Source organism: Erythrolamprus reginae, chromosome 5 (assembly GCF_031021105.1).
Source record: "Erythrolamprus reginae isolate rEryReg1 chromosome 5, rEryReg1.hap1, whole genome shotgun sequence".
Classification (NCBI taxonomy): Eukaryota; Metazoa; Chordata; class Lepidosauria; order Squamata; family Dipsadidae; genus Erythrolamprus; species Erythrolamprus reginae.
In genome coordinates, this window is record NC_091954.1 from 45,873,635 (window position 1) to 45,892,539 (window position 18,905).

At 38.3% G+C, this 18,905-nt stretch overlaps 1 protein-coding gene across 4 annotated transcripts in view; it reads right to left on the reverse strand.

Moving 5' to 3' along the window:
- DOCK1 (dedicator of cytokinesis 1) overlaps positions 1 to 18,905 on the reverse strand; it is a 466,948-nt gene that overhangs the window by 116,030 nt on the left and 332,013 nt on the right. For all 4 annotated transcript variants that reach the window (XM_070752482.1, XM_070752481.1, XM_070752480.1 and 1 more), the window contains exons 34-37: positions 11,459 to 11,544; positions 11,166 to 11,322; positions 2,228 to 2,268; positions 770 to 860 (exon numbers count right to left, since the gene is read on the reverse strand). In XM_070752482.1, coding sequence (XP_070608583.1) covers positions 770 to 860; positions 2,228 to 2,268; positions 11,166 to 11,322; positions 11,459 to 11,544 — 375 coding nt within the window. The remainder of the gene's footprint in view (positions 1 to 769; positions 861 to 2,227; positions 2,269 to 11,165; positions 11,323 to 11,458; positions 11,545 to 18,905) is intronic.

The following is an 18,905-nucleotide window of genomic DNA, read 5'->3' on the forward strand; positions in this document are numbered from 1 at the left end:
TCACCTGTGTGGAATCCACACTGCATATCAGATATTAATACAATCGAAGGAGTCCAGAAATACTTCACAAGAAGAGTCCTTCACTCCTCCTCACGTAACAAATTACCCTACTCCTCCAGACTTCAAATACTAAACCTAGAAAATTTACAACTACCTCGTCTCCGAACTGATTTAACTGTTGTTTATAAAATCATACATCATAATATATTCCCTGTGAGTGACTACTTCACCTTTAACAACAACACAAGAGCACGTAATAGATACAAACTGAATGTAAATCGCTCCAAACTTGACTGCAGAAAATACGATTTCAGCAATAGAGTGGTCACCACCTGGAATTCATTACCTGACTCTGTTGTTGCTTCCCCCAACCCCAAAATCTTCAACCTTACATTATCTACAATTGACCTCTCCCCTTTTCTAAGAGGTCTGTAAGGGGCGTGCATAAGTGCACTTATGTGCCTAATGTCCCTGTCCTACTGTCTTATTATCTTTTCTATTACTACGTTCTACTTATGTTATGTTATGTTAATATGTACTATAATACTATACTTGTTTGACAAATATAAATAAAATAAATAAATAAATATGAGACAGGGGGGGGAAATTCAGGCAAACATCCAGTAACAATTCTATACTCTAGCTTTTTGTTTCATTCTTATAAAATATTCAGTGCATTTTGTATGCAGGTATTATTTATTTCTGAAGAAATTTTGCATCTTAAATTTTAAACCTTCAAGATTAAAAGTATTTGAAGTACTGTATATACCTTAAGAAGCTTTGCATGGAGAAGTAATGTGTAGGCGGCTTCAGTGTAGTTATCACATTCTTTGTGCAGGTCGCAAAGTTTGTACAAATACCTAAAGTAATAAAATATAATTTTCAACAATATTACAGAGTAATTATGGTTCAAGATCCCATGAATTCTAAATACTGAAATATGAAATAAAATCAATATGTTTTTAATATCATATTCAAATCAAATAATACTTAGTACCTGGTATTCAAAAGAAGTCAGCAATTATATGAATAATGCATTTCATAAAGTTATATTTTCCATGGTTAAAAGATTTATTTTAAAAAAACACACTGATTTTCTGAAAAAGTTTAAAATATCATTTTAGTAAGTATATAACTGAAAAAACCCTATTTTTCAACCTAACTTTAGTTCCTTGAAAAGTAATTCCAAAGAAACAAGAAGAACTTCTTTGCTACCTTTGAAAAAAATAAGAATCTACCACAACATAATAAAAATATGATTTTTATGAAAATAGCAATTATATCTATGGAATATCTTTATTGTATTTAGAAGCCGTGGTGCAATGGTTAGAAAGCAGTATTGCAGGCTAATTCTGCCATCTGCCAGCAGTTCAATCCTGACTGGCTTAAGGTTGACTCAGCCTGCTATCTTTCTGAGGTCATTAAAATGAGGACCCATATTTTTGGGAGCAATGTGCTGCCTTTTGTGAATCACTAGCATAGTACTATGGTATATAAGTGCTATTACTGTACAGTATTTATGCTGATAGCATTACTATTGTTGCCCTAGTTCGTGTCATTGTTATTCATAAGTTTGATAGTGTTGCTAATTTTAAATCGGAGTCTGAATCAGAATCTCATTCGAGCTGAAGGGACCTTGCAGATCTTCTAGTCCAGCCCCAGAAGAGCAGAAGAGCCTATACCAGTGATGGTGAACCTATGGCACAGGTGCCACAGGTGGCACATGGAGCTCTATCTGCTGGCACACAAGCCGTTGCCCTAGCTCAGTTCCAACATGCATGTGTGTGCCAGCCAGTTGATTTTTGGCTCACACAGAGGCTCTGGGAGGGCACTTTTGAGCCTATATACATAGGATTAAAAAGTATATTTTGGATCTTCAGTAATAGTAAATAGACAGGAAAATTGTATCTCATTGAGGCCTTTGAGGTGAGGAGAGGCCAGGCATCCTAATTCTAGTGACATCAAGTTGGCCATGCCCATCCAGTCACATGACCACCCAGTCACATGACAAATCCAGGAAAAACCCCAGTCACATGACCACAAAGCCACTCCCCCAATAATATAACTGACAAATCACTCCTACCCAATCACATGACCATCAAGCCATGCCCACAAAATAAGCCCTGCCCATAGAATGGTAGTAAATAAAATTTGGAACCCACCCTTGTATATGTAAAATCATGTATTTATTCTTAAATAATGCCTAATAAAGTTCATATTTACAAACCTTATGTACATTTCTTCTCTTTCAATCTCTTTGTAGAAATTCTAAGAAAGAAAAAAAAGAAGTATCAGCCACTAGTAATGAATTGTGCAAGGATTTTACACACACTGTATTAGGGATTTATAACTCTATAATATTATAAGGTGATGCTTGCATCTTCTGGAACTCATTTTTTATCTATGAAACATGAAAGCATTGCTTTTTAAAAACATTTTATTACAAGAACTCCATATGCCCCCAATAGGGCACTTTCAAATCCTACATCATTAGCTCTTCTTACTTTTGCAATGTACTAGTCATGGTAATGTACTGAAAAACAATTTAAAACTTTAAACAAAAATTAGCGTTAAATCATCTGTTCTTGAAATCTAATAAATTAAAGAGCATGCTAAAAACATAACTAGCTTCAGGTAGGAAGGAGGATGAGTGCTGATAACTGGAATAGATTACTGGAATAATATATTCCTCCCTTCTGATGCAGAACTAAATAAAACTCCTCCTCTGTAATATGTTTTTTCATTAAAAATACAGAAAGACTACATTTTCCCCTTTATGCCTGCTATAATTCCCATAATTATCACACCCACAGCACTGGTATTATTTGTTATTTGTTAGAAAACTTCACTTTAGCTGGAGAACACATTTGAGGTTAGGTTCAATTTGTCTATTCCTTGATTTTTTAAAAAAAGCATCCTCTTAGAGCTAAATCATAAAGAATACTATTAATATAAATGATCAGTCTATTGAGAAAATATTTCTAGGCAGGAATCTTGTCTAAGAAACCCCCTGTGTGTAGGGGTGAAATGCTCCCACCGGCCATCAGAGAGCCGGTAGTGATCGTAGTGTGAGGCTTCACCCACCGGCTTGGACGCCGCCATTTGGGTTCTTTTATCCTCTGCGCTGCGATCGCTACTGGCTCTCTGATGACCGGCGGAAATGCCAAACCAGGAGGATTTTACCCCTGCTGTGTGTTATGTACAATTGTGTACAAGCTTTGAGCACAAATTCTAAGTTGACAGTGTTTCCAATGGATGGGTTATCAAGATTCAAATCATGTAGTTTTTAGCCATAAGTGAAAGCATAATATGTTTTAGTTTAGTTTTGCTGGATTAGTGCTTTGATACCACTGATTTGGTACCACTAATAGTGGGGTGGTGTTGGTTTTGGTCAGTAGCATCATTTTGTAGTAGCTCTGCTTATTTCCATTTTCCTGCTTAGCATAATGAATTGATGAGTTGCTCTGGATTTAATAATGCAGTGCAATAAATTTGTTGATGACACTCAGTTTTATTTCTATTTTATCAAATCCAGGAATGATACCTAACTTTTCTCCATGAGTTGTTTTTTTAAAAAAATCAATAGCTCACTTGATGAGGGTGAATCAACTTATGTCAAATACAGGCAAGAAGGCTGATGATCAGAGGCCTGAATGGACTGCATAATTGAGTAATTTTCTCTCAAGATAGGAATATATACTTTCTATTAACAGACACAGAACACCACCACATGTGAATTACCAATAGGAACATAATGGTGTGAGCCTATTATCTCAGTGTTAGGAAAGACTGATTACTATAAAAATATGTGCTCTTTCTGGACAAATATTATTCTGCATTGTGTCCAATGTAACTTTTTTTTAATCATGAGATTTCTAGAGTATGTGGTCAATGTGTGGACCATATATAACTGTTCAGCCCCAGTTTTGTAGATTCGAGCATTTTGCAAAATCAAGTAGCACAGATGTTGCCATCCAATAGAGTCATTGAAGAATGTGTGGTCCCCCCCCCCTTAAATTAAGAAGCTGTTGATAGATCCAATAATTTTGGGCAATTTTCATACAGGCTGGCAGGTGGCTGGATAAGAAGGTCAACCAAATGACTTTGAATGCTTGCACCATTTGTAACTGAAATCTCACTTCCCTATTTGAGACTGATGCACAATTTTGGAGTTATCCTAGGCCCCTAGCTCTTGTAGTACTGGTAGTAGCCAAAGATTAATGATATGTATCATCTGCATCCAATTTTAGATCTAAAGGCACTCCAAACAATTATTCATGCTTTCATGAGAGGGGCGGCATACAAATCTAATAAACTATCATCTTGTACAAGGACAATTGCAATGCGCTCTACAGGGGGCTGCCCTTGAGGACCATTTATAACTGCAGCTTGTGCATAATGCAGTGGAATAAGAAATGATGACCATGCCTCAGTCTGACTGTGTAACATTGCTTCTTTTGTGAGCTACACTAGTTACTAGTACGTTTTAGGTGCATTTCAAAGTGCTGGTTATCATCTTCACAGACTTTCATGGCCATGAGCCTGGATAACTGAGGGACCATCTATCTCCTGTAGCATCTACCCATTAAGTCTTGTAGACTTGGCATGCTTTGGGTCCCATCAATGAAATAGTCCCACCTTTTTGTTGTGGCACATGCCATTGTAATATCCTGCTTGAGTTTGATATGCACTTAGGCTCATCCCATTTAAATACACCCTTGAAAACTGGCTTCAGACTTTGAGTTGGCTGGTTGGCTGGAAAATGCTGCATGTTGAGAGTGTTGTTTCTTAAACCTTCTCCATAATTCTCTCTTTGTTTTTGCTATTAATTTTGTTCTTTCTATTGCAAACCACTTGGAGTTACCACTTTACAAATTTTAATTTAATCAAAATATTTTTCACCCTACAAATCCCTTTATCTCGCCTTCAAAAATAGTGTGAATATTTTATAATTGCTCATTCTTGTAATACCTTCTTGACCCAAGACTTGCCTCTTGAAAGTAATTTTTTTCAGCAACTTGAAAAAAAGTCATAAACTTTAACTTTAGAAAATGGTCTATAATAGGGGTCTGCAACCTCATTTGGACTCTTTTCCCACAGAAAACACCGGGAGCCACAAAACCTGGGTGGGCATGGCAAACTCAACATCACTCCTACCCAGTCACATGACCCCCTTCCAGCCACACTTACCCAGGTTTTGTGGTTGCTAATGTTTTCTGTGAGAAATGGGTCTCTCTCTCTCTCCCTCTCCCATTCTTTCTCATTTGTTTCCTTCTCTTTTCCCTCTCTCCTCTTTCTTTCTTTCTTTCCTTCCTTCCTTCCTCCCCCTCTCTCTCTCCTCTCTCACTGTTTGTCCTCTTTTCCATCTCTCATTCTCTCCCTCCAGCTCTCTCTCATTTTTCTCTCCCTCTCTCTCCCCCTTCTCTTTCCTCTCTAATTCTATCTGTCTATCATTTTCTTATCTCTCACTCTCTTTCTTTGTTTTTCTCCCCTTTTCTCTCTCTCATCTCTCTCTCATTCACATTTGCATGTGCATGTGCACAAGATGGATGCCCTCCTGGACTGGGATCAGAACGGCAGTGGCAATTTCTCCTCCCACTGCCACTACTGTGCACTCAGGTGTATAGCCAGCCACACTACGCAGAGCTCTTCCCTCCATTCATCTGGCAGCGGTTGCTCCTCCCCGTTTCCCTCCTTCCTGAGCAGACATGAAGGGAACTCTGGCTGGTGCTGAGCTGTCCATGAAGGATGCGGAATTGCAAAAAGCAGCTGGTAGTGGACAGTGTGGGGAAAACAATAGGGGAGCTGCGTGGCTCTGCGGACAGGCTCGCAACCTCTTGGGGGGGGCAGCAGGTTGTGTGACTGGATTGGGCCAATGTCTCAGGGCAGAGAGCAGGTTGTGTGACCAGGTCGGCAGAGAGCTGCAGGAGACAGATAAAAGAGCCACATGTGGCTCCGAAGCCACGGATTGCCGACACCTGGCCTATAATCAAATCTGCTCAATCTTAGCCTCCTACCATTAAATATTTTATAAACATGATGTCCTCCTTTATTCATACAGGTAATTACACAAATCCAGCCATTTTTTTCCTATAGAATGAAAAACTTCTTGAGGCTTATAAAATAAATTTTCAATCATTTCATCCTTCAACACCTGTCTTTTTTATAAGTTTTAAATGTGAGTGCCTATTAAGCTGATGATTCCCCAGGGTTTCTAAATGTGCTCAAATAAATTTTCTTGTGAGTTAAAAATAGTTATTCCACAAATTAGAGAAATAGTGCATTAATCTACTGCATACATAATGTACTTCTATGAAAGCACATACATTGCACATGTGAGTTTGCTGATGTTCAGAGCATGTCTATCACAATTACAAAAAAAAGAGTAAAAAAAGAGTAATCCATAGTCCATATTTTCTAATGAAAAACAAAGGGTTCCAGTAGCTTTTAAAGAACCCAGTTAAAATAATTCTCCTTTTATTTTCCAGGCTGGATTCTGATCTCCACAATGGGTCAATTTGTAGGGTAGAGGTGAAATTAAGTAACTTTTGGAGAAGCAATCCAGATAGGTGGAGTAAAGGACTAATAAAAATTAGGAATTAGATATTTTTTACGAAGTAAAGTAGCAAAATAGGAAGATAAACAAAAGAAAAACAATATCAAATACTTGTTTATTTATTTATTAGATTTGTATGCTGCCCCTCTCCGCAGACTCTTTTGTTTATAATCAAAGAAATAAACTCTCTTTAATGATAGACTGAATCTGTCAATAAAATGCTTCAAGCAATGAGTCCAGAAGTTGAAAAAGCAAATTATTTATTTGTTTGTTTGTTTAGTGTGTGTGTGTGTGAGAGAGAGAGAGAGAGAGAGAGAGAGACCTATTCTACAAATAGAAAGGTTTATACAAATGTTGGACTGCAGATGTCTGAAGGATAAAGGGAGTTCTGAGAATTTCTGAATTCAATGCAAAATAGGAACTGAGCAACCAAAATAAATGCATTAGCTGCTTCTGATGTTTGAGAATTGCAAATTTATATGAGACCCAGGTTCTCTTCCTACTCTGAGTCTTCGGAGAGGGGCGGCATACAAATTTAATAAGTAAATAAAATAAATAATAAATAGAATATAATTTTAATTAAAAATGCAAAATAAATTAAATTAAAATCTTTTAAAAGTGGTTTATATTGACAAATATTTTTTGGTTCGCATGCCAAAAGTGTGTTTGTGTGTGTGTGTTTGTGTGTGCTAGTATGCATGCACATGCCCACATCTCTTCCCACTCCCCCTCATGCATGCGCACCATCCCTAGCTGCCCCTGCACATGTGCACAATTTCCCCACATCTCCGCGCATGTGCACAAGCCTCACTGAAGCATGGGATGGTGAAAAAATAGAACTGGAAAACGCACTTCTGGTTGCCCATTGTGCTGGTTTTTTGCCCTTCAGAGGCTTCAGGGAACCTTTCTGATACCCCGGAGTGCAAAAAACAGCACAATGGGCAAAACGGAGGTGTGTTTTCTGAACATCTGGTTTGCCTGTTGGAAGTTTCCCTAAAAGCCTCCGAAGGGCAAAATGGCCTTCCTCAAGGCAGAAAACCAGCTGATTAGCAAGCACATATGTGTTGGAGCTGACATAGGGCAGCATCTTGTGTGCCCCCAATATGCTTCCAAGTGCCATCTGTGGCCTGTGTGCCATAGGTTCGACATCATGGGCATAGGGCCTTGATATTGGAGACACCAATATCTTCTGCCCATCTAGTGCTTCTATCAGAGTGGGGCACATTTCAGCTCTCTTCCATTAAATATTGCCAGCTTGTGGGACCTAGGAAGTATGTCTGCTCAGGTGCAACCCCACCCTCTACAAGAGCATCCCTCCAGAGATAAGGTGGAGCCCTCCTGAACTTCAAGGAAGCTTTGAAAACATGGCTCTGGTCACAGACCTGGGATTTATCTTTGTCATTGTTTAATGGCCCCTGTTTGTTTCTTGGCTTTTTGTTAAGAGTATTTTAATTGGACTGCCTATGTTATTGTTTTTATGAGAGGTTTAAGCTGTAATAGTGGTTAGCATTCTAGACTAGAGGTGAAAACATTCAGATTTTTGTCCAGTCCTTATCTCTTTGTTCAAGAGTAAGAAGTTAAAAAAATGTTCTCTATGGAAACAGTGTGGCAGATTACTGTCCATAACCTTCACCAAAGAGACTTGATTTAGGAATAATAATGATGATGACAATGTTGTTACACCATGTGTCTGGAATGTCTGGAACTATAACAGTTGTAAAAGTCATTTAATAATATATATGCCTAACTCAGGGGTGGGTTCTAATTTTTTTTGCTACCAGTTCTATGGTCATGTGACTGGGTAGGCATTGTCAACGATGTCACTCACTCCTACTGAGTCACATGACATCCCCCCAATCCACGCCTACTCAGGTTTTGTGACTCTCAGTGTTTTCTTTTTTTACATTATTTTTATTGTTTTCAAAACCAAACACAACACACATACATAAAAATACAAAACAAAACACATAACACAAAAAGGAGCTACAATCTCTCTCTCTCTCAGTGTTTTCTATGGCAAACAGGTATATCTCTTTCGCCTTTTCCCCCATGTCTCTTTCGCTCTCTTTCTCCCTCTTTCCCTCTCTCAACTCTTTCTCCCTCCCTCTCCCTCATCTCTCTTTCTCTCTCCTTCCCTCTCCCAATCTCTTTCTCCCTCTCTTTTATCCTCCCTCTCTCTTGCTCCCACTCCTTCCTCCATCTCTCACCTATTTCTTTCTCTCTCTCTCTTTCTCTCTCTATCTCCCTCTCTCTCTCCTCTCTTTCTTTCATCTTAAAGTCACTCATTGCTCACGTAGCAACTATCATCTCCAGTCATAGTCATTAAAAGTCATAGGAGCTGTATTTTACCCTTTGCAGAAAGCATCATGGAGTTTGGGAGAAAGTATTCTAATGTAAAATGCCGAATGAAGAATAAATAGCAAGACATAGATTGTTGTGTTACATATTTTATAAATCCCTGTCAGGATTTTAGGGAGAATACTCTCTCTGTGTCTCGGTTTCTGTCTCTTAGAGGTCCTTTATTAATGGGGATGTCCCTTTGTGGACATTGTTTCTTTTCTTACACAGTCAATTAGAATTATTCCATTCTGTGCCAGATCCACCCTGATGCTTCGCAATTGTCTTTTTGTGCCAGAGAAATCACTCTTCAAACTTATCATTTCCATATTTTCTTTTTCTTTCTTTTTCAAAAAAGGGGTGGGGGCAAGCATCAGCTCCCCAAACCCTGTGAATGTCATTTCCACCTCCGGGATTGAAGACTGCCAGGTTGGGAGGGAGGTGGATCCCCAACCTCCAATGACAGATCCTGTAGGAATGGCTATTCAATCGCCCAGTTGGGTGCGAGCATAATCTAGTTGATCCCTGAATTAACTTTGGTCGGACTGTGTGTTGCACATAGATCTCCACTCCAGAGAGTCAGCATGGCTCCTGGTCTTTGGAAATCTAGAGGAGGATCAGCTGAAGGAATGGGCTGCTTCTGTCCATCCCCCCTCTATAATTCCTATATAAATATGAGATGAAGTAGGGGGGGTTAGAGGCAGAGAAAAAAAAGCATAGCTAGGCAAGGTGAAAGAAAACAGCTGCAGCAGCAACAAAAGCTGCCAGACAGGAGTTATTGGGAGGTGGGGGAGAGGGCTGGGGAAAAGTAGAATCTTCTGGATTAGGAGGGATCCTGGAAGATCCTCTCTGCCTGTTCCTGATTCAGCTGAGGGTTTTCCTTTTTTCCCTTCAGATGGGGTGTGTGTGTTTCTGTCTGTGACCCCCAAGTCTTCGCTAGCAGAGGGGCTGCCTCTTCCCCCTTGTCATCCAGGCAGCAACTCTTTCTACAGAAAAATCTTTACCTTAAATGAATGGGGTGGGGGGAGGAGGAAGGGAGTGTTCTATGCAATACCAAAAAATCAGATTTTTTTTTAAAGCCAAAAACAAGATGGTGATGCATGCACAGTAATGGGAACTCAATTTCTGCAAATTCCAAAAAATATTAATTATTTTTTTAAAGATGGCAGCACCCATAGAACAGCAGCCATCTAACCAGTTATGTGATGTTATTGTGACATCATCAGCAGGTCGCTACCGGTTTGGGCAAACCAAACCAAGAGGAACCTACCTCTGGCCTAACTTTTGTTTAGAGTTCTTTCTTGAAAAAAGAATAATACCAAATCCAAAGGATGTTTTCCCCCTCTATTTTTCTTGTTTAAATTAGCTTTATGGTCTCTTTTTTCTCCCAACTGATGCATAACCCACAAGAGGGATGACAGGTAAAGAGTTCTGGAAGCTGTTCTGGCCCCATGGGTTTATGACTGTTTGCAGGGATTTAGTAGCATAATTCCTGGAAGACCATAATAAATGATCCCAGCAGATAATCAATGTCAACAAGAACCAACAGACTATCTTAAAAACTTCATGCCTGCTTTAGTGTGCATTTATAAAGGTATTGAGGTTTCTGTTTTATTCTGTATAGGTATATTTATGGATCATTTTCCTGTATTATGGCAGACGAGACACCAAGGAAAAAGATTTTCGACTTGACAGTTAAATGCAGAGGTGATACTTTAATTAAATTAACAGTATGCTGGTTACCATGCTATTTGATTTTTTTTTAAAGTTATAATTGTCAGCTTTCTTCTGGTCTGAAGTTATGTTTTTCATTTATCTTTTATTTTCTAGAAAATTGTAATAAACCAAGGCATTAATGATATACATTCTCATCAACTTTTCAGAACTGTCCCCTATATACACCTAAAAAAATTTACTACAAAGGCTAATGTGCTTTTAAGATACCACATTATTAACCAATCAAGCTTTTTTTTGCCAAAATTGGAGTTTATCATACTACATTTCCCCCTTCATTGATAGCTTACTTAGATGAATTATGATGGTGTAAACAGAATCATATATTTAATTTAGACTTGATTTGTTTAATTCTGATTTCTAAAGTAAACCCCAGTTTTAAAGAAAAAGAAGTTCTCAAGTTTCATTTTTGTGTGTGAAATATCCAGCAGACAGAATCTTATCCACTTAATTGTAGTCATTAGATTAGGCAGCCTAAAAAAACAAGAGACTGTATAGAATTCTTCTCTATCCCACATATAACCATCTCATTTCTTACCAGAACATTGACTGTACAGCTCATGCGGTTTTCCTTGTTTTCATCATGCATAATAGTTCTGTAATCTAGAAGTCTCTCCATCAGCCGTACCACAAGTTTAACAAAAGTTTCACCATTTTTGGCAAGGTACATATGTTTTCTGCAGTGTTCTAAAAGACTGAAAAGGTGATAGTAAAAAAAAAATCTTATTAATCAAACTTGGAAACATCTCTTTCATGAAAGACTAGTTTGAAATATTTTGTATCAACAAATGTTAATTAATCGTCATAAACCCAGCTGTTATGAACACTTACATTTTGTCAAATAACACTTTATATTGTTCATCTCCTCTTCCACCTTCCACTTCATGATCCAGTTTTGTGATTATTTCATTTTCAAACTGTAATTAAACAGAACAAGCATAAATAATTAACACTCCAAATATGTCATCATAGCAATGCTCAGGTTATAAAGTTGTCTGGCTTCACAATAAATACAATATTTGATTGAATTTTAATAGTTTGACATCTTCAGTACTACCTCCAGCTTTTATATAATGATCTGTTGCCATATGAGCATTTGGGAAATGTTTGGCCATATTGTTAAATGGAGCTTAGGTGATTTCTTTTAAAGCAAATCTAAATAAGATGGTTAATTACAGTAATAAGAGACAAGAAAACATATTCAAGGCAGGCACACTCTATCCTTCACAATAATTATAATGGCCACAAATGCAAGCAAATTGAAAGCATTATTATGGATGATATATTAGGCTGCACTGCCAATTGCATCATTTGGTTAGATGAAATACATTCACATTTATTTAGAAGACTACAGAACTTGGCTCACCTCAAATATATCAAACAAGGAACTTCAAAGTCATTGCATTAGGGGAGGGAGGGGAGGCAGAAAACAGCTAGTAATGAGGTTAAAAATAAAGCTTTAACATGATTGTAATTTAAAAAAAGAACTTAAACAATCAGTTCAACAGATTGTCAGTATCTTTTTCCAGCAGATAAAGATGATTACTGTTATTGTTGTTGTTATTGTTATTGCATTGCAATGAACATCAATGTATATGAAACATCTCTCGTAAAATCAAACAAACAGCCAAATCTTTTTCCAGACTTATACAGTTTTTATGTGTAATGCCATAAACAGAAAAGGCTTTTCTGCAGGCACAAACCATTTTCTTAATTTCTTCCCTCTTCTGTGTTCCCTCCCACCTTCCTTCCTGACTATTAGTAGTGCAAAACGGCTGTGAGCTACCTATAGTCTAAGAAGTATGCAAGGGCTTCCTAAAGCAATCAATTATATGTACCTTCATTTGGAAAATGTCACTAGAGTGTCAAAACAATTGAATGGCCATAAAATGGTAGTGTGGTGTATTTTGTAGATAGTTGTGGAAAGAGATGCAGAAAGAGTCAATAAACAGAAGCACAAGAATTTAAGGTACAAAACCTAGAATTATTTATTTATTTTACAGGGTTTTACAGGCCAACTCAAAACAACTGAATGGGTGCAACATAGCGATAAAACAGATCAGTATTATATAAAAAAACCCAACAGTACAATAATTCAATAGTAATAAAGCAACCCTCTTGTGGGATGGATGCCAATAAACTTAGCTCAGGTTGGAAATCCTGGATATAAAGATGTCTTTAAAGATCTTCTATAAGCCATGAGGAATAGATCTAAATGACTAGGATGGCTTACTGTGTCGACTCTGTGATAAGAGTGCAGTATTGGAGGCTAATTGTGCCAATTGTCAGCAGTTCAGTTCTGACCAGCTCAAGGTTGACTCAGCCTTCCATCCTTCCAAGGTTGGTAAAACGAGGACTCAGATTGTTGGGGACAATATGCTGATTCTGTAAACTTCTTAGAGAGGGCTGTAAAGCACTATGAAGCAGTATATAAGTCTAAGTGCTATTGCTATGGCCATCTGAATTACTGAATTTTTCTTGCTTCTAATTCTCATTTCTGCTTTTGATATGCCTGCCACTGACAAAGCAAGTTTCATCTTCATACTGTAATAAAATATCAAGTATTTGTAAAATAAGAAATTATGCAAATTGTATATGCCCCCCCTCCTGACCCCGGGTTGGGTGTCTTCTTGTATCAACTGGGCCCTAACTGAAGGTCTCAAGGCCCTCCTGGGCCGAGCCCCCGTCTCCATGGGTGGTGGTAGAGGCTTCTGCCGTTTGGGAGCCATTGAGTTAGGATCAATAAACAAATGAAATCAAATAAAAAAAAACCCTTCTATGGGAATTGCTCAAAGGGAATTACTCCTGGAGAATCAGCTTAATAAGGCCAAAATGGCCTACTATAAACAGAAGCTCACCTCCGTGCCCTGGGCCTGAATGCAGCAGGCCCCGACCCGGCCTACAAAGCCGCACCCCCCCCCCCCCGCGTCAGGCCAACTAGGCCGAAAAAAGAGGGGAAAAGCCCCCAGAAGGGAAAGGCCCCTGCTTAGGAAGAATCCCCCTTTGAACCCAAGGGGGGAGGTCTCAACAAAGCTGTCCATCCCCCCGCGACTCCAAACCAGGCCTCCAGAAAGTTGCAGCCTCCTAAGATGGCCGACGCCATGAGGCTGATTCAAAATGGCCAAGCTGGAAAGCGAACCCCAGCCGGGTGTTCGCTACTTGTCATCGTCGGGGCGAAAAGGAGGCCCAAAGCCTGCACAGCCCCTTTTATAGGGCTGGCAGGCTCCGCCCCCCCCCCCCGATGACATCATCGGCCTCGGCCGATGCTCCCAAAATGGCCAGGATCTCACAAAATCTCACGAGATCCCGGCATCCAAAATGGCGGCTGCGCCGAGGGCCGTGTCTCCCTGGCCCTGCAGCAAATCCGGGCCGGGGGGTGAGTCACGGGCCGCGCATTATGTACAGCGGAGGGTTGTTCACAGTTTGGACTGGTCATTAGAACTGATATCGCCAGTGCCAGTAGGTTCCGTCCACCCACCTGGGATGCTTCTGCACAGAAGCATCATGCGCACATGCGAACCAGTAGCAAAAATATTTACTCATCACTGATAATGTATTTAACCAGAAATGATTAGAGGTTTGGGGTACACATATCACCGAGACAGTTTTTGCATTAGAAGTATGAATGACATAAAGTAATCCTGCATTATAGTACCTTAACAATGCAAAATCACCTTTACTTGAGCAGATAACCAAAACCGAACAGATAGTAGCTCATTTTAAAAACATAGCACCAAAGATGGTAATACTGTACCATGAATTACGGATAAATGCAAAGGGACAATAGGTTTTAGCAATGAAATTGTATTGTAAGTACACCAATTCTTAGTTCCTAATTATAGGACAGAATGAATTTGCCTGTATGTGTACCCTTAAAACTCTTTCAACATCAACAGGTTTCAAAGTTGTGATATATTGGACACTGCAGGAGAGAAAAACACAAGCACATAAATGCATGTCATAAATGTGCCTTTAGCACAATGCAAACATATATCTAATCCAGAGGAATCCGCTTAACTGAAATAATTCATTCTCATTTCATTTACAAAAAATTACTTAACTGCGGTGTAATTTTTAAAAGAATACCAGAAATTGTTTCTTTTTAGACATTATACTTTCTCTCAATAACATTGTCATCTGGAATAATCTTTTCCAAAATCCACATGTTGACAATTCTTTTAAAATATAATTTTGTATGGCGTATACTTTCAGTATGCCCTCATTCTGACAGATTAGGAAAAAAAGAATAGGGTCTGCAAGCTGGAAATACTGAGGAAGTTCACAATAATGTTGTATGTATTCTTAGGTAAGCTAGTGAAAAATGATTTTGCAACCACCAGTCATATTCCAGCATACCTAGAAGTTCAGACACCAAAACTGAGCTGCAAAAATCCAGAAGCACAAGATAACAGAGATGAGTTACTTATTTCCTAGATCTCTTTTCTGGCATCTAATGATTTTGGAGCCAGATTTGATATTTTAATATTAGATGATTGCATAATGCAAATGCTTAACACTGTGAACCCCGATGTCTGGTTTGGAGCAAAATGCACTCCCTCAGACATACCATATGAATGCCATGAACTGCTCAAAGAGAAGACAATAGGGCCCCTTCCATCTAGTTATCCCTCTGAGAAAAGAAGCTGGGACAACAGGCTGCTGAAAAAGCCAAGTTTGCACTATCTGAGTCCTGACAGCACTGAATTCATCTCTCTGCTGATATTCCCTGCAGGCTGCTTAAGGATATTTCTGCAAGCAATTGCACCAGCAATATGCTCAATTGATCAAAAATTCTCAGTGGAGCCTATTACATCTAAGCTCATAAAAAATTTAAATATCTCCCTCATATCCCATGTATAAACAAACAATATTCAGACCGCAAATGTTTCTTGGGAGACACAAAACAGCACCAGGTATCATTCTGTGACTTTATGTCAGCTTATTCAGCTTATCAGGGAAAGGAGGCTTGTTTCCATCCTTGACAGAGTCAACAATCAAAATGCATGTATTGTATAGCTCAATTTGGATGAAGGTTGTGAGAGTTCTTGTATAATGTGGGGCTAGAAGCATCCCAAGGTCTCTGCCCTCCTGCCCTCTTCCACTCCAGTTGAACTTCATTGTCTTGTTGCTTCTGCTGCCATCAAGGCATACCTGCCTTGACCTTTGGTGAAGACCTGCTGGTCACATGAGGCTATTTAACATGTGATTATATGGAGCCATAGAGCCATGGTGGTGCAGTAGTCCAAATGCAGTATTGCAGGCTAATTCTGCTGACTACCCACCGCCAGCAGTTTGAGTCTCACTGATTCAAGCCTTCCATCTTTCCAAGGTTGGTAAAAATCTAGGACCCAGATGGGGTAATATGCTTAAATTGACTACCTGCATACAGTACACATTCCTGTGAGAGTAAGTATTTTTCTTTCTTTTGCAGGGTGGGATAGAGTTGTTTGTTTTACTTCTTTTTTTGCAATGGCTGTGGTTTTTATGGGAAGCTCTTTTGTTTTATTGAGTCTTAATTTTGTTAGCTTTATCTCTTACATTCTCTGCCTAAGTGATTAAAGTTTCCATGGTTGTACAGGGAGCTGTTTTGCTAAACAATATCTTTTAGATATGCATTCTCTTGCCTGCAGATGTAAAGAAGAATTGCCTTGGGTTTGGTTCTGGCTAGCAAAGCCTGCAAAGAGCCTTCAATAATCCAAGCTACATGAGCTTTTATCAGAAAAAGGAGCCACAAACATAAGTGGAAATGAGTCTCTTCTATTAAGTAATAAATATAAGGAGTTAAACCAGCCAAGGCTACACAGACAGTATGATATCTTTGTCTCACCTCTCTTATTGCAATGTGGCACAGAGGCACAGTTACAGCAAAATGAAGAATTGTCAATATTGGATTCAGCCTTTAAATCACCCTGGGCAGTGTTCAATTCTGACAACCTGATTGGTCAAACAGTATATATCAACTCTGAAAACAAAGCTATGATTTTTCAAGAGCTGTCTGCAATCACAGATACATTAGACAAGCTCCATACTCCTTGATCCATCTTGCTAGGTTAAATTTAAAGTAAGCAGAAAGAGCTTATTCCTTTCTTTAAAATCTGGATATAAATTAGAAGGCAGTATTCAAAGTTGTTATTAAAGAACTTTCGGATCTTGTGTTTTACTATTTGTTCATTGTTCCTCATTAAAAGTAATAATAAAAGCAAGAAAATATCTATTGCAGTCTTTGGGTGAACCATTGTGCTGTCAAATGTACCAAATACATATAGGAGGAGCTATGTGGCTACCCAAAAACAGCAATGATTATAGAATTTTGCTAAAACTTAGCAACACAATTATCTCTTTAAATCACCGTAAAATGAGGATGCTTTTCACTCTGTTCCAAGTGTATTCATATTATGTCTTTGTAGATTAGATCACTGATATGGAATGTGAAAAGTTTGCCTGGAGCCAAACCTTCCAGGTGTACAGGAATAAAAAGTGAGTTTAAGGTCTAATAAAGCAGGCTTGAAACTTAGAATAAATTGGCACCCTCTTTAACAACTATCAAGGATATCATTTATCCAACATAATTTCCCATTATGTTTTTAATTTTATGTATTTGTACTATATTGTACTGTATTGTTTTTTGTATTGTTATTGTGTACTTTTATATGTAAATAAAAATTATAATTAAAAAAAGAATATAATTTAACTATTTAAAACATCAAGAAGCAGGTGAAAATTCTCAAAAAAATTAATCAATTGAAAAGTTTAGCTATCATCTATATAACACCTTGTAAAATGAAATACGCTTCACTCTGGATTACAGCATATATATATGGGTTATCTATCTAATGTCTACTGGAAAAAGCTCGTGCTGATCCCTTAATTGTCTGGATGGCATCCCCTTTGCCAAGTGCAAACTTTTCTCAAATTCATTTGCCTTTCTTTCAAGCAACCACTCCAAAAGGAAAGAGTAAGGATGATACCATTTGCATGAAGAAAATATTCAGCTGACATAAAGAGGAAATGTTATTAACTCTTATCCTGGTGCATCCGCTATGTTTACAATGTCATATCTTAATTTTGAAAAACTCTTATATTAAATCAAGTCTTTTATTAGATCAGTATGATGTCCAGGCTCAAATGTGTGAAGACACCGAAAGTCATGTCAAGTCTACTACCATTTACTCGATATTATTTTTTCCCAAGAGAAATAGAAATGTGAGCCACTGAAGCTTGAAAGTGTGATGGTGGGCACCTACAAGTACCAAGAAAGGGTACCACTGAAGACCTTAGTACAATACATTTAGATAAGTCATATTTAATTGGCTCAAAAATGTATGCTTAGTCCCTGCCCCCAATCTCATTTTGAATCTGTCAATAGACATTCAATATATATAATGATGTATGGGACCTCATTGAGGAATGCATTTAAAACAAATCTCTATTGTTCCCTGATGTGATTATCTTAATGGTCAGGAGCTTAAGCACCAGACTTGAGTCCAGTGTTGAATTGCTGTTTCCTCAAAAATAAGACAAAAATGTAAAGAAAAACTTATTGCGAGTTTCTCTTCTTTCTCGCACTCACACGAAGTTTTTCTTTACATTTTCTTTTCTTTACATTTCAAGGAACTGCAAAGACTTGCTGAGAAAGAGAAGTGGTGAGCTGCCAGGCTCTGGTAAGTTGTTTGGGCACAATTTAGAGATGGCAGATGGGGCAGGGGAAGCGCGTCCGTAGCTCAGGAAGGGGGCTTATTTCAACACATGTCCTGAAAAACCCTGTAGGGCTTATTATTATTTTAATATAGGGGAAATACAGTATAAAAACCATGGAATAATTGATTCTCATTGTTTTCCAAATAGCAATCCAATACTATCTTTTTTATCCTAAACAGATCAGCTGAGGGGAATATGATGAGTAGCCTACCTGTTTGAGTAGGCTACTCTACTTCTCAAAGTGGAGATGGTTCTATTGACTTTTTAATGGTTTCTTCAATTCTATCTTTGAACATTAACTCCTTATACAGTAGATTAAAAGGAGCCTATCTGCCTCTAGCCACTAAACTAGAAGATCAATGAACTCTTCTGTTCACCACAACTCTCAAGGTTAAGTAAATTCTCATTTGGTAAAGGATATGAAAATAGAAACTCCAGTATTTGGTTCAAATAAAGCAACACATCTCAGACACTCCATGTATAACGGACTATCTACTATCTAATGCTATCTACCATCTACTAGTACTACCATCTACAATGCCTCAAGCCCAAGTATTACATTATGTTTTTATTCAATAGT